Below are 15,521 nucleotides of genomic sequence, written 5' to 3'. Positions count from 1 at the left end.
TTGAGCCAGAAAGCCGAACGCCCCATCTGAGAACCTACATGTGCATTTAGTTTATCTGTTTCACGCGTTCTCATCACTTCCACAAAAGCAGATCAAAAACTCTTTCACTGCAGTAACTTACAACCAGGGCTCACCTCATGGTCGCATACTCTAACTGATTCTTTTGAGAAACTCTAACTTCTTATATTTTTCAACCATCTTTTTCTGCAACAATCTTCAGGCTTTTAAAATCCAAATGTTGTATCACCGAATCATTATTTCCTTATTTGTCTTTTTTTAACCCCTGAATAATGTAAATGCTGGTGAGCAATGGAGAAGGCAGTTTGGTACATCCAAATGATCGTGGGTTAAGTATCACATTAACACATCTTTAATTAGTTAGTGGTTATTTTAAGATTATGAACACTAGCTGGCTACTTATTTACCCACTAATTATTTTCTTTCCAGTTGTGTTTAAATAACGAACTGTACTGAAATACTGAAACAATAATGTGTTTCCTATACAGCAGCAGTCAGTCGGAGCTTTAACTGACAGGGAAACAGTGCCATCTTAAACATAAAACTTTTGAGGGTGGCTTGGTTGGTTTTCATGCGCAGCAGAGCTTGGAAGACTGCTTTTAGGAGCTGTCACATAACAGTGATGCAGAGTGTTCGCAATCAGTACTTTGTTTATTCAAAAGGCATTTTCCAATTTCTAGTAGGTGCTCCCTTTTGTACTCCAACTTTTACCGCACCTCTGCTGACTGCTGATTCTTTTTGGAGGTGCAGTTCCACAGTGCTAGCCCCAGGGCCTTCCACAAGCGGGTTTTTTTGTAACAAAAACAGAAAATACCGGACAATATCAGGTCTGATCGCATCTGTGGAGAGAGAAGGGAGCTAATGTTTCGAGTTTGGATGACTCATTGTCAAAGCTGGAGAGAACTGGAAATGGGGTCAGTTTGATACTGTTGTGGGAGGGGGTGTGGAACAGTGGGGCTGGATAGAGGGCCAGCGATAGCTGGGGATTGACAAAGTGTTGTGGACAGAAAGACAAAGGGAATGTAAATGGGGGGGTGATCATGGCTAAGTAGGGTGCTGATATTGGCATAATAAGAGATTAGGATGCGTTAATAGCAGAACAAAGGGTAACCCTGTCCAACCCATCTCCCCACCTCTACTCTCACCCCTTCCCCTCCCTCCCAGAACCAGGATAGGGTCCCTCTTTTCACCCCCCCAGCTTCCGCATTCAAAGGATCGTCCTCTGCCAGTTCTGTCAACTTCAGCATGATGCCACCATCAAATACATCTTCGTCTCACTCCCCTGTCAGCATTTTGCAGGGATCGTTCTCTCTGGGATACCCTGGTCCACACCTCCATCACCCCCAAAACCTCACCCTCCACCCACGGCAACTTTCCATGCAATCGCAGAAGGTGTTACACCTGCCCCTTTACCTCATCCATGTTTGCCATCCAAGGGCATAAACTCTTTTTTTTCATGTGAGACAGCACTTCACGTGCACCTCCTTCAATCTGGTCTATTGCATTTGTTGCTCCCAATGCAGTCTACTCTACAGCATGCAAGAAACAATACTTTTCACTGTGTACTAATACATGTGACAATAATAAATCAAATCAAATCAAAAATTGGAGAGACTAAATGCATACTGATTGACCGCTTTGCAGAATACCTTCGGTCCATCCGCAAGCAGGATCCAGACCTTCCAGTCGCTAGCTATTTCAATTCAGCTCTCATGTTCACATACCTGTTATTGGTCTGCTGCAATGTTCTAGTGAAGCCGAACCCAAACTGGAGGAACAGTACCTCATCTTCTGATTAGGTGCATTACAGCCTTCCAGACTTGACATTGAGTTCAACAATTTCAGACTGTGAACTCTCTCTTCCACGTTCACCCCATTTTTATTTCCATAATTTTATTTTCATTTCTTCCATCGATCTGTCTTTCCCTCACCATTGTTGCCCACCCCACTTGGACCATCTCTTCCCTGTTCCTAAGTGTCCTCTGACACACTGCTTACCTTTGTTCTGCCATTAATAAATTCTGATTTCTTAATGTGCTACTATCAGCACCCTTCTTAGCCTTGATCACTTTCATTTACAGTCCCTTTGTCTTTCTGTTCATGACATCTTGTTCATGTCAATCTCCGGCTATCGCTGGCCCTCTATCCGGCTCCACGCTCACTCCTCCTTCCCCCATAATAGTATAAATCTGACCCTATTTCCAGTTCTCTCCAGCTTTAAAAAGACTCACCCACACTTGAAACGTTAGCTCCCTTCTCTCTCCACAGATGCTGTCAGACTTGCAGAGATTGTTCAGTATTTTCTGTTTTCGTTTCAGATTCCAGAATGCGCAGAGACTTGCTTTTGTCTTCTGGTATTTTTTGTGATTAGTCGAGAAAGTAAACATTTAATTTATTTTTGCAACAATTCCTGACTTCTGCTTTTACCTGACCTCATTTGCACTTGCTGTCAGGGATTGCTGCATAAAGATCAAGAATGGAATTCCTAACTTTTCATTGCCTTCCAGCAACTTAGGATCATCCAGGGCAAATACAATATTTCTGCCACCTCCCAGCTGAGGTTGCTTATCATCTCAGACCACAGAGTGACCCATGATTTTTTTTTTCTGTGCATACCCTGCAGTGCATTTGCCAACTGAACCATGGAAAGTTAATTTACTACCTTCTGTCTGACAAGGAACATATTTCTATGTCATATCAGGTGGATTGGCCATGCTAAATTGCCCTTAGCGTCCAAAGATTAGGTGGGGTTATAAGGATAAGGTGGGGGGGAGGGCCTAAGAATGGTGCTCTTTAGGAGGATGGGTGCAGACCTGATGGGCCGAATGGTCTCCTTCTGCCCTGTGGGGATTCCCTGATTCTATGATATTGTAGCATAGTGCCTTGCGGTAGGTTGAAAGGGGCTTGATTTTCTACTGTCCTCCTAACTACCCAAATTGATTATGATGGAGGGAATATGGCTTACAGTGAGGGCGAGATGAAATAACTTGGCGAACCATTGCTGATGTGTATGTTTAGCTGGACAGTGTATGTGTAAAATAACAAACAGGGACAACATGACTCAGTAACACCTTTAGAGAAAATATGAGGTGATGAAAATGCAAATCAATTCCCTTAACCCTTCTGCATTTCTGTACTGTAAATTCTATGATTCTATCTATGATTAAAACAAAAGAAAATAAAAATACTACAGAAAACTTGCATTTTACCTTTTCCGGCCCACTGATCTTTCAACTTTGGTGGATTTTCCCTGTAGCCAAACAAACCAATGAAATCAAAAATAAGGTATAATTACTGAACATAGTCCTAAAAATCTCAGTAGAAATCTAGGAGTTCCATGTAGTAATGGAGTTTGAAGTGGAAAATGGTGAAAATCTAGAAGCAGTGGAGATCCATTGAGACATGTGAGCGAGGGTTGGGATTGTGAGATCATTGAAGTGTCTGTGAACAGGACCAGAAAATCATCAAAAATACTAATGGAATGCTGGTCTTAATATCTAGAAGAGTGGAGTACAAGAGTATGGAAGCCATAGCCCTGATTAATCCACACCTGTGAGCAGTTCTAGCCATCACATCTTCAGAATGATATATTGGTCTTGGAAGGAGTAGAACTTAGATTCGCTAAAATGATACTTGAACTCCAAGGATTAAATTATAAGGAGAAATTACCAAAAATACTACTATATTCTCTGGAGGTAGAAGGTTAAAGGGTGATTTTCTTGACATTTTTCAAGCTATTACTTAAAGCTATTACACCACTCACCGTGCTGAGTAGGCAGCACGGTAGCATAGTGGTTAGCACAAATGCTTCACAGCTCCAGGGTCCCAGGTTCGAATCCCGGCTTGGGTCACTGTCTGTGTGGAGTCTGCACGTTCTCCCCGTGTGTGCGTGGGTTTCCTCCGGGTGCTCCGGTTTCCTCCCACAGTCCAAAGATGTGCAGGTTAGGTGAATTGGCCAGGCTAAATTGCCCTCAGGGTCCAAATTGCCCTTAGTGTTAGGTGGGGTTACTGGGTTATGGGGAGAGGGTGGAGGTATGGGCTTGGGTGCTCTTTCCAAGAGCCGGTGCAGACTCGATGGGCTGAATGGCCTCCTTCTGCACTGTAAATTCTATGTAACACACCGGATAGATGGAAGAAATCAGCTTCTGCAGTTTAAGCGGTCCAGGTCTAGGGTACATAGTCTGAAATTGAGAACGCGATCTTCCAGGGCTGAAATGGGACCACCATCCAGACAAAGGTTGATAGAAGTTTGGAATTCTCTTTGAATGACAATTAATGCTCGATCAATTGTTAATTTTAAATCTATTAAGGGACAAAAAGGAGTTAGGCCACAGATCAGGCATGATCTCACTGAATGGTAGAACATGCTTAATATGCTAAATGGCATGCTGTTCCTATTTCACTCTGTCCTATGTTCTTGTAATTTGACTTGATCAGTTTCTATGTACTGGTGGTGTTACTCAGCACAAGCTTTGTAGTTTAATTATATTTTGTTGCTGTTCTTGTGACTTGTGTTACTAAACTTCTCTTGTAATATCTTTCAGATTAAAAGCTTCTTTCTCTATTTCACAGTGTCTGGCACTTAGTAATGTTTCATTGCTTTTTTCAAAAAAAATAGTCTGTGGAACCTTTTGCATTTGTGCCTGGTAATTATTGACTGACAACATAAGAACTAGGAATTGGGGTAGATTATTCAGTTCCAATGCCTGATCATCTTGTTTAATTGCACCTTCTTGAACTATCACTTTATTTTCTTGGTATGCAAAAATCTAACAATCTCAACTTGAATATAGAAACATAGAAAATAGAACCAGGAGTAGGCCATTTGGCCCTTCGAGCCTGTTCCGCCATTCATTATGATCAATGCAGATCATCCAACACGCACCGGGAAAAGTGCCACGTGCTGTGTCATGCCTTAATGGTTTCAAAGAATAGTTTGACTCTGACGCGAAAAGCAATCAGTGTATCTGCTGCAAAAATCTTTCCATCTGTATGATACATAGTGGTGGTGAGATGGATTAAAGTTTCCTTTTAACAGGCCAAGAATGAATGTAGCAATGCAATAACACATATGCCTAATTATGCTGATATTATAAACTGAATTCTGATTCCAGTAAATTTTATGCCCACCTTTTTCATTTGACTTGACTGGTTAATGTAAACGTATATTTAACTTGACTCTTCTTATTACTTCCTTTTGCTGCCCAAAGCTTGGCTCAGTTGCAGTGCTCCCAACCTTGAGTCAAATGTTATGGGTTTAAGCCCCATTTCAAGACTAGGACATGTGCAGTGCAGTCTGAGGGGATGCTGAATTGTCAGATAAGCTGTTTGATGGATCATATGCTAAATTGCAGCCATGTATGCTGATGATTTAAGGTGCATATTAAAGATCCAAAGGCACTGTTCCAAGAAATCCAGTGAGTTCTGTTGGAGTGGACATTTCTCCCTTGGCCAATATCACAAAAACAAATCAGCTGCTCAAATGTTGCTTTTTGTCAAATCCTGCTCTGTGCAAAATGCCTCCTGCATTTGGGTAAAATAAAAATCATCGCTTAATTTTGAATTCAACGTGTATGTAACACCAGTTATTCTCAACTATTCTAAGACGCTTGAGTTCTGTAGAAATGCCATATGGACTCGAAAATTTAACTGTTTCAATTCCACATGCCAGACCTGCTGAGTCTATCTAGCATTTTCTGCTTTTATTATCTGACACTATACTGCTGGAAGTCTCTTCTTCTATAGCATTTTCTTCCATCTCCCATCTTAAAATAGGAAAGAATACTTTGATGCACTAGGCTAAGAATTGGGTTAATATTATATGTAATTGTATTTTCTTTTTCCTTCTCTTTCCTAAATGATAATTAAGTTTGAACGGGAAATTGTACTGCCAGTATTCCATGTCTGATGTTATTTTCTGGTAGTATGCTTTGCAAGCTTCAATTGAACTTTATTCAAACATTTCTAAAATCATGAAATTGCTTTTGAATTTTCCTCTTCTCTCCTCCTGGGTATGGTTCTACTGAATTTTGCTTTGATCGTGAACAATTTGTCAAATTAGTGCGATTGCTTATTTGCTGTGAGGCCTCGAGCCAATATGAAAGCAACTTCTAGGAGATATATGGCAGCAATCTGGGTTTTCTCTTTCTACTCTCTCTTTTATACCCTTCTTACCCCCTCCAATAACTCCAGGAAGATGACTGTATTCTTTTCCTAGAAAACATCTAAACTCGACTTGGTTACTCTATGCATTACAATTGAGTAAATAGGATACCAGGTATAACCAACCCACTTTAATTTTCCTAGCAGCTTCTGTTATGATTAATATAGACAACAGAGATAGAAACCCGGGGCATTTTCAACATTGGATTTACATTTGTTTTTTGCAGGATCCTGGTTTATCAGAAATTATGGACATAGATCCGAACTCCAGTGCTATTTTTGAGGATGTGGAAAAAAATGATTTCAAAAATGAATTTGGTTCTGATTTCTCTGTAAGTTAATTTTAACATACTTCACATATGTAATATTTTTGCTTCCAAATGTATCATTCACCCTGCCCCTGTTACTTGTTTTGTGCAGGAAGTGGTGTGAAGGGAGTCTGGAGAAGGGGATGATGATTGTGTTGCTGTTTTAAGGCCAGTATTTGTGACTCATCGCTAATTTCCCTTGAGAAGGTGGTGGTGAGTCACTTTGTTGGATTGCTGCAGGCCATCTGATGTAGGTACACCTACAGTGCTGTTAGGAAGGGATTTCGAGGATTTGGACCGAGCAACCGTGAAGGAGTGGTTTATATTTCCACGTCAGGATGGTGTGTGGTTTGGAGGGGAACTTCCAGATAGTATTGTTCCCATGCACCTGTTGTCCTGGTTCTTCTAGGTGGTAGAAATCACAGGTTTGGAAAGTGCAATCAAAGCACCCTCTGAGTTGAAGCAGTGCGTCTTGTATACAGTACGCTCTGCCGCTAATGTGTATTGGTGGTGCGGGGACTGAATGTTTCTGATGAAGTGCTGATCACGCGGTTTGCTTTTCCCTGGATGATGTTGAGTTTCCCAAGTGGTGTTGGTGTATTCCACAGAGTGCACTCCTCCTTACCAGCAATGCTTGCATCACAAGAAAGAATAAAGAAAAAAAGATTTCACTCCAACTAGAGGGTGGTTTTCGCCCAATTGCCAATGACTACAATTTTGCACTGTCTCCTTGATACCACACTGTCAAATGTTGTCATGATTAAAAGGGCAATCACTCTCACCTTGCATCCTGTGTTCAGCTCTTTTATCGCTGATTGGACCTGTAATAAGGTCAGAAGTTGAGCGACCTGGCAGAAACTAAAATGAGCATTGGTGAGCAGGTTACTGCTGTGTAAGTGCCACTTGATAGCGTTCTTGATGGTACCTTCCATCACTTTGATGATCATAAGATGATAAGAGATAGGAGCAAGAGTAGGCCATTCAGTCCATTGAACTTGCTTCACCATGCAAGAAGATCCTGGCTTTGCCGATCAAAAATATATGCATATTCAATGACCCAGCCTTCACTGCTCCAAAGACTAACAGCCTTCTGAAAGCAGAACTTCCTCTTCATCTCCATCTTAAATGGGAGATCTTTTATTTTTAATCTGATCCTCCTCATTCTAGATTTCACCATGAGGGGAAATATCCTCTCAGCATGTCTCCTGTTAAGCCTCCTCAGAATCATATATGGTTCAATAAGACCACCTCTTGTTCTTCTAAACTCCAATGAGTATAGGCCCAACCTGCTCAACCTATCATAATTCTCCCTTCATCCCCGGAATCAAACCAATGAACCTTCTCTTGATTCTCTCTATCCTCATTAAGGAGATCAAACCTGCACTCTTGTGGTCTCAATAATGCCTTGCACTGTTGCAGTAAGTCTTTTGTACTTTTATACTCCACCCACCTCGAAATAAAGGTCAACAATCCATTTGCCTTCATAATTACGCGCTGTACCAACATGCTAACATTTTGTGATCATAGGGCAGCACGGTAGCATAAGTGAATAACACTTCACAGCGCTAGAGTCCCAGGTTCGATTCCCCGCTGGGTCACTGGCTATTCGGAGTCTGCATGTTCTCCCCGTGTCTGCGTTGGTTTCCTCCCACAGTCCAAAGACTTGCAGGTTAGGTGGATTGGCCATGCTAAATTGCCCTTAGTGTCCAAAAAAGGTTAGATGGTGTTGCACGTTTTACTATGGGCGTAAAACGCGTTTATTGGGGTGTATTAACTTCCAAGTGCTTAACACCGCTAGGCTCTGTTGTATGTATTTATTCAGCTTTAGGAGTCGCCAGTTGCCGTATAGACAACGTCACTAGTATTCCAAGGTCAAGTTCAAAGTAATAAAGACGATACACCGATTAGTAAGGTCCAAACGATAATATTTATTATACAGTAATAATAAATATTCATGCACACACTAAGAGACTAAGCTATGACTAAACTAAAGTAATCAGAATACTTATCTAACAGGAACAGGCAAGGTCAGGGAGCGAGGCCTTCGTCCTGGTCTTGGGCTGCAACCTTCAGCAAGCGTTCTGGTCACTGGGGGTTCTAGCGGGCTTAGTTCGCGTAGCGAGCGTCGTATTGGCACTTACGGTTCGGCGGCTGGTGCTCAACGGCTGGAGTCAGTGGATCTTCGAAGTAGTGGTCAGAGCCGGAGCACGGAAAAAACAGACCGGACAACACGAGGTCCCTATCTTTTATAGGGGTTCCATTGTCCTTCCCTCTTCTCGGGCGGGCTCTACCTATTGGATCAATTTCTTATCGATACTGGATTAATTCCCCAATGCGAGGGGGTCTCCGTGATGGAGGGGGCGTTTCTTATGTCCTTTTGTTTGGAGGTTTCTGGTGCCTCGATGTCTGGGCCTTGATTAGAATGTGTCCATTCAGAACCAAATGTATCTATTGTGTGGGTGTTCAAGTCTGATGGCCTCATTAGCATGCAAAGCGTTTTGCCATTTGCACCTAGCTAAGGTCTTCTCACCTGAGCCCAAACTGGTTTCTGCTGCTGCAGAATGCAAACTGCTCTTTGCAGACTGCTGTTCTGGCTAAACTGTCTGTTTCCCAGCAGTCTTAGCGCTTGACCTAAAATTGTAGCTCAGCATCCATTTTAGGTGGCTACAATGGGGTTATTGGGTTACGGAGATAGGGTGGAAGTGAGGGCTTAAGTGGGTCGGTGCAGACTCGATGGACCGAATGGCCTCCTTCTGCACTGTATGTTCTAAAAAAAAAATCTAAAATGTACAAGATAGCACAGTGGGTAGCACTGTTGCTTCAAAGCTCCAGGGTCCCAGGTTCGATTCCTGGCTTGGGTCACTGTCTGTACGGAGTCTGCACGTTTTCTCCGTGTCTGCTTGGGATTCTTCTGGATACTTTGGTTTCCTCCCGCAGTCCAAAGATGTGCAGGTTAGGTGGATCGGGCATGCTAAATTGCCCATAATGTCCAAAAAGGTTAGATGGGTTAATAGGCGGAGGTGTGGGCTTAAGCAGGGTGCTGTTTCCAAGGGCCTGTGCAGTCTCGATGGATCAAATGGCCTCCTTGGTGATGGAATCCAGGAAAATATAATTGCATGAGGTATTGATTGAATGTTGCAACTGGCAATTGTTATATTTAAGCTTCTCATTTCAAGTGCTTTTCTCCCCCACTCTGGTCTGTAGATGTTTTCTCCTTCAATGCACTGCGAATCCAAAACCAGCCCATCCCCTGAAAAACCTGCCTCTGAAAAAGAGATGAAGCTATTACAGAAAGAAAAGATGAATGAAGTAGCGTTTCCATCACCATATGACCAATCCAGGCATATACAGTATGCCACACACTTCCCTATTCCTCAGGTAAGGAGGTAAGGGTGCACAGTTGGGGGCAGCAGTGCTGAGATGAAATGTTTGTGTTTAACATGTTTAAGCTTTTTGTTGACGTCTTTATGAAACAGAAAGATCAAAAATCCATGGGCAGAATCTTAGCTGATATGCCAGGATCTCGCACTCTAGTGCTGACCCCAGCAGAGTTTATGGCGTAATTGGGAGGACATCTCATTTGTATGGGCTTGGTGATATATGCAACACCATCAGCATATTTTGGGTGCTTGCTGGCTGTCTCCTGCCGGAAACTGGAATCCTACTTTCGGTCCTTTTTGACCTCCTTTACGTAGGATTAATAGCAATATAATTTCAAAGATAACATTACTTCCCTTTATTGGGTTTAGTGGCGCTCCTATCTGTGCCCTTTAGAAGGCTGGGTTTTCTGACTTGATGGACTGGTCTCTGGGCTTATGGTGGATCTCTAATGGGGTGGAGAAACAGGAAGGTCTCATGCCTTCGATAAAATATTCTGTTTTTCTGCTTTATTACCAAAGTGAATAATCACACACTTCCCCACATTATACACCATCTGCCACTTGGTTGTCCACTCATTTAACCTGTGTGTCATTTTGCAGCCTTTTTGTGTCCTTGCATTCCCATTTAGCTTTTCTATCGTCATCAAACCTAGATACATTACTCTCAGTCTCTTAGTCTAAGTCATTAATATAGTTTTTAAAAAGTTAAAGTCCTAAAGTTGATCCTTGCATCATGCCATTAGTACTGGCAATTTGAAAATGAGCCAATTATCTCTACTCCCTGCACATAGAACATTACAGCGTAGTACAGGCCCTTTCGCCCTTGATGTTGCGTCGACCTGTGAAACCACTCTAAAGCTCATCTACTCTATTTCCTTAACATCCATATGTTTATCCAATGACCATTTAAATGCCCTTAATGTTGGCGAGTCCACTATTGTTGCAGGCAGGGCATTCTACGCCCTTACTCTCTGAGTAAAGAACCTACCTCTGACATCTTTCCTATATCTATCTCCCCTCAATTTAAAGCTATGTCCCCTTGTGCTAGCCATCACTGATCATCTTGTATGCCTCAATTAAGTCACCTCTTAACCTTCTTCTCTCTAACGAAAACAGCCTTAAGTCCCTCAGCCTTTCCTCATAAGATCTTCCCTCCATACCATGCAACATCCTGGTAAATCTCCTCTGCACCCTTTCCAATGCTTCCACATCCTTCCGATAATGCGGCGACCAGAACTGCACGCAATACTCCAAATGCGGCCGCACCAGAGTTTGTACAGCTGCTACATGACCTCATGGCTCCGAAAATCAACCCCTCTACCAATAAAAGCTAACACACCGTACGCCTTCTTAACAACCCTATCAACCTGGGTGGCAACTTTCAAGGATCTATATGGACATCGGGATCTCTCTGTTCATCCACACTACCATTAGCCCAGTACTCTGTCTTCCTGTTATTCCTTCCAAAATGAATCACCTCATACTTTTCTGCATTAAACTCCATTTGCCATCTCTCAGCCCAGCTCTGCAGCTTATCCATGTCCCTCTGTAACCTGCAACATCCTTCCGCACTGTCTACTACTCCACCGACTTTAGTGTCATCTGCAGATTTACTCACCCATCCTTCTATGCCCTCCTCCAGGTCATTTATAAAAATGAATAAAAGCAGTGGCCCCAAAACAGATCCTTGTGGTACACCACTAGTAACTGAACTCCAGGCTGAACATTTCCCAACAACCACCACCCTCTGTCTTCTTACAGCTAGCCAATTTCTGATCCAAACTGCTAAATCACCCTGAATCCCATGCCTCTGTATTTTCTGCAATAGCCTACCGTCGGGAACCTTATCGAACGCTTTACTAAAATCCACATAAACCACATCAATTGCTTTACCCTCTTATAAACCTTTCCAAGACTTTGCCCACAACAGACGTAAGGCTCACTGGTCTATAGTTACCGGGGTTGTCTCTACTCGCCTTCTTGAACAAGGGGACAACATTTGCTATCCTCCAGTCTTCTGGCACTATTCCTGTAGAAAATGATGACATAAAGATCAAAGCCAAGGGCTCAGCAATCTCCTCCCTAGCTTCCCAGAGAATCCTAGGATAAATCCCATCCGGCCCAGGAGACTTATCTATTTTCACACTTTCCAGAATTGCTAACACCTCCTCCATATGAACCTCAAGCCCTTCTAGTCCAGTAGCCTGTATCTCAGTATTCTCCTCGACAACATTGTCTTTTTCCTGTGTGAATACTGACAAAAAATATTCATTTAGCACCTCTCCTATCTCCTTGGACTCCACGCACAACTTCCCACTACTTTCCTTGACTGGCCCTACTCTTACCCTGGTCATTCTTTTATTCCTGACATACCTGTAGAAAGATTTGGGATTATCCTTGATCCTACCTGCCAAAGACTTCTCATGTCCCCTCCTGACTCTTCTTAGCTCTCTCTTTAGGTCCTTCCTAGCTAACTTGCAACTCTCGAGCGTCCTAACTGAACTTTCACGTCTCATCTTTACATAAGCCTCCTCCTTCCTCTTGACAAGTGATTCAACTACTTTAGTAAACCACGGTTCTCTCGCTCGGCCACTTCCTCCCTGCCTGACAGGTACATACTTATCAAGGACGCGCAGTACCTGTTCCTTGAGTAAGCTCCATATTTCATTGGACCCATCCCCTGCAGTTTCCTTCCCCATCCTATGTATCCTAAGCCTCATCGCATCAGAATTGTCTTTCCCCCAGCTATAACTCTTGCCCTGCGGTATATACCTATCCCTTTCCATCGCTAAAGTAAACGTAACTGAATTGCGGTCACTATCACCAAAGTGCTCACCTACCTCCAAATCTAGCACCTGTCCTGGTTCATTACCCAGTCCCAAATCCAATGTGGCCTTGCCTCTTGTTGGCCTATCTACATACTGTGTCAGGAAACCCTCCTGCACACCGTGGACAAAACCGGACCCATCTAAAGTACTTGATCTATAGCGTTTCCAGTCAATATTTGGATAGTTAAAGTCCCCCATAATAACTATCCTGTTACTTTCGCTCCTATCCAGAATCATCTTTGCAATCCTTTCCTCTACATTTCTGGAACTTTTCGGAGGCCTATATAAAACTCCCAACAGGGTGACCTTTCCTTTCCTGTTTCTAACCTCAGCCCATACTACGTCAGTAGACGGGTCCTCATCAAACGTCCTTTCTGCCACCGTAATACTGTCCTTGACTAACAATGCCACCCCTCCCCCTCTTTTGCCACTTCCCTGAGCTTACTGAAATATCTAAACCCCGAACCTGCAACAATCATTCCTGAATGGCATTCCGTCTGTTAACCAATCCTCTATTCATGGTAACATATTGCCTCCCAGTTCATCAGCCCTGCGTATTAATCTTTAGTGTGGAACCTGATAGAATGCCGTTCGAAAATCTAAGTCGTTCCATCTACTGGGTCCCCTTTTTTTCTACCCTACCAGTTACATCCTCAAAAAACTCCAATAAATTGGTCAAACACTATTTCCCTGTCATAAACTAAGTTGACTTGTTTTCATGTAGTTATTTTTTGACATACTGATTCACTGTGACTGACGTATGGCAGAATGGCCAGGAGAATTGGTCCCTTTTTTGATATCTCTTCTCCCCATTTTTTCTCGAGGGGCTGCTGGATTTCCACAATGGTATTTGCTCTCTGGTGTTTAGTCCATGTGATCATTTTTTGATCCAGGCCTGCAAAGTGAGTTGTTTGACCATTAGGATATCACAATTAATCCTATTCTTCTCTGGTCTCCATTCACATGTACCGCCCTGAGGTCACAGGAAGTGAGAATCTTGGCTGTTTTTCCCGTCTTATGGCCCAGGATGCAGAACATTGTAATGCCATAATTGAGAACAGTTAATTTAGTATTTAACTGGGGATTGAATTATTTGTCTTCTGGTCTGCATGTCTTTGCATCACACTAGGCATTACCGACTAAGCCTTCGGTGTTGTGGTAGTCGGTTAGTTCAGTTGGCTGGACTACAGGTTTGTGACGCAAATATCAATTTGAATACTCAACTTTCTTTCCCTTTTCCAAGCCAAGGTCTTGTTTTTCACTACCAGAATAATGTCCCTAAATGTTCATTGATGGATTCGGCATGATGGTATTACGACCCACTGATTAATGTGCATTAATGTTGATAGATGCTCCACAAGTAATTTAATCAGACGATTATCGAGGTACCTAGTATGAGCAATTAAATAATTTTTTAATTTTTTTGATGGACTTTGGGTAGTGTAGCATTTTATTCAGTGGCCTTCCCTCTCCAGCATCTGAGTTTCAATCTAGGTGGTAAAGATTTCTCTGCTGGCTGTAAGGGTCCTTTGTGAAACAAATTTGGACAACCTTAATGCAGTTCTAATCGGCACAAACCCAGTGCCAAAACAACCACAACTGGGATGAAATTGTGAAAGTTTTATTTTGGTGCAGTGTGACATACTTTTCTAGTTTGGAGTTGAGGTTGAGTTTTAGGACGGGAGGAAGCTTGACTCTGTATAACCCTTATTCTACCAAAGCTTGGAATATTTGTTGCTGATTGCATGTCGGAAATAAAGGTGGGCCGTTCCACAACACTGATGACCTTCAAATGAGCACATCTTTCTCTATTTAAAGGTTTAATGAATGTTCCAATTTCTTATTTGGTTTAAGAAGCAATTTAATATCTTTACGGCTTCAAAATTGCAATCAACAACTTCATAGTGTTGTGGTGGTCGGTTAGTTCAGTTGGCTGGACTACAGGTTTGTGACGCGAAGCAACATTCAATTCAGTTGGCATTCGTGGAGGCCCCACCTTCTTAACCTTGGACCTCGCCTGAGGTGTGGTGACCCTCGGGTTAAATCACCACCAGACAGCTCTCAAATTGGAGAGCAACCTATGGCCCTCGGGACTGTTTTTAGTGTTGTCTCTACATCACTGATATTGTATTTCAGACCTAACCTATATTATAGAAATAATGGATAAACTCAAAGTTAACATTTTGAGTCCATATGACCTTTCTAGTAAGTAAAAGTAATGTCATAGTCCCAGATGACCACAGGCTGCTTTCCCCTTTTTAGGGGGTAAAGCTGACTGGTGGTGATTTAACCTGAAGATCATCACACCTCACGCATGGGACAAGATTGAGAAGGCAGGGCCTTCATGAATAACCTCAGCCGGTACAGAAATTGAAGCCGTGCTGTTGTCCTTGCTCTGCATCACAAACTACCAGTCCAGCCAACTGAGCTAAACCGACCCTTCTACAGAACTGAAGATAGATAAAAATGTAATGTGGCATATGCAGATGGGGAAGGTGGGGCAGAGTAGAAGGTCAGGGATAGGCTGAAGCTAAGGAGAGATTGACAAAGATGTGGACATAAGACAAAGGAGGTGTTTGTGCATTACATCCACTCCCCACCATCTGGCCTGGACTTGCAAAATTCCACCAACTGTTCTGGCTTGAGACAATTCACACCTCTTTAACCTGTGATTATCCCTCTCTCTGGATCTGTAATGATTTGATTACCTGCAAATTTTCGCATTCCAAGCATTGTCCGGCATCGCTGACTTTGTCTATATAAATGTTTCTGGATCATACCTCTCCAGTCACCTGAGGAAGGAGCAGTGCTCCGAAAGCTCATGT

General features: G+C 42.7%; 1 protein-coding gene across 2 annotated transcripts in view; it reads left to right on the top strand.

The window, feature by feature from the left end:
* med12 (mediator complex subunit 12) overlaps positions 1-15,521 on the top strand; it is a 207,604-nt gene that overhangs the window by 94,971 nt on the left and 97,112 nt on the right. For both annotated transcript variants that reach the window (XM_038776304.1, XM_038776305.1), the window contains exons 14-15: positions 6,408-6,512; positions 9,693-9,866. In XM_038776304.1, coding sequence (XP_038632232.1) covers positions 6,408-6,512; positions 9,693-9,866 — 279 coding nt within the window. The remainder of the gene's footprint in view (positions 1-6,407; positions 6,513-9,692; positions 9,867-15,521) is intronic.

This window comes from Scyliorhinus canicula, chromosome 17 (assembly GCF_902713615.1).
Source record: "Scyliorhinus canicula chromosome 17, sScyCan1.1, whole genome shotgun sequence".
Taxonomy (NCBI): Eukaryota; Metazoa; Chordata; class Chondrichthyes; order Carcharhiniformes; family Scyliorhinidae; genus Scyliorhinus; species Scyliorhinus canicula.
This window is presented reverse-complemented; position numbering and strand designations above follow the sequence as displayed.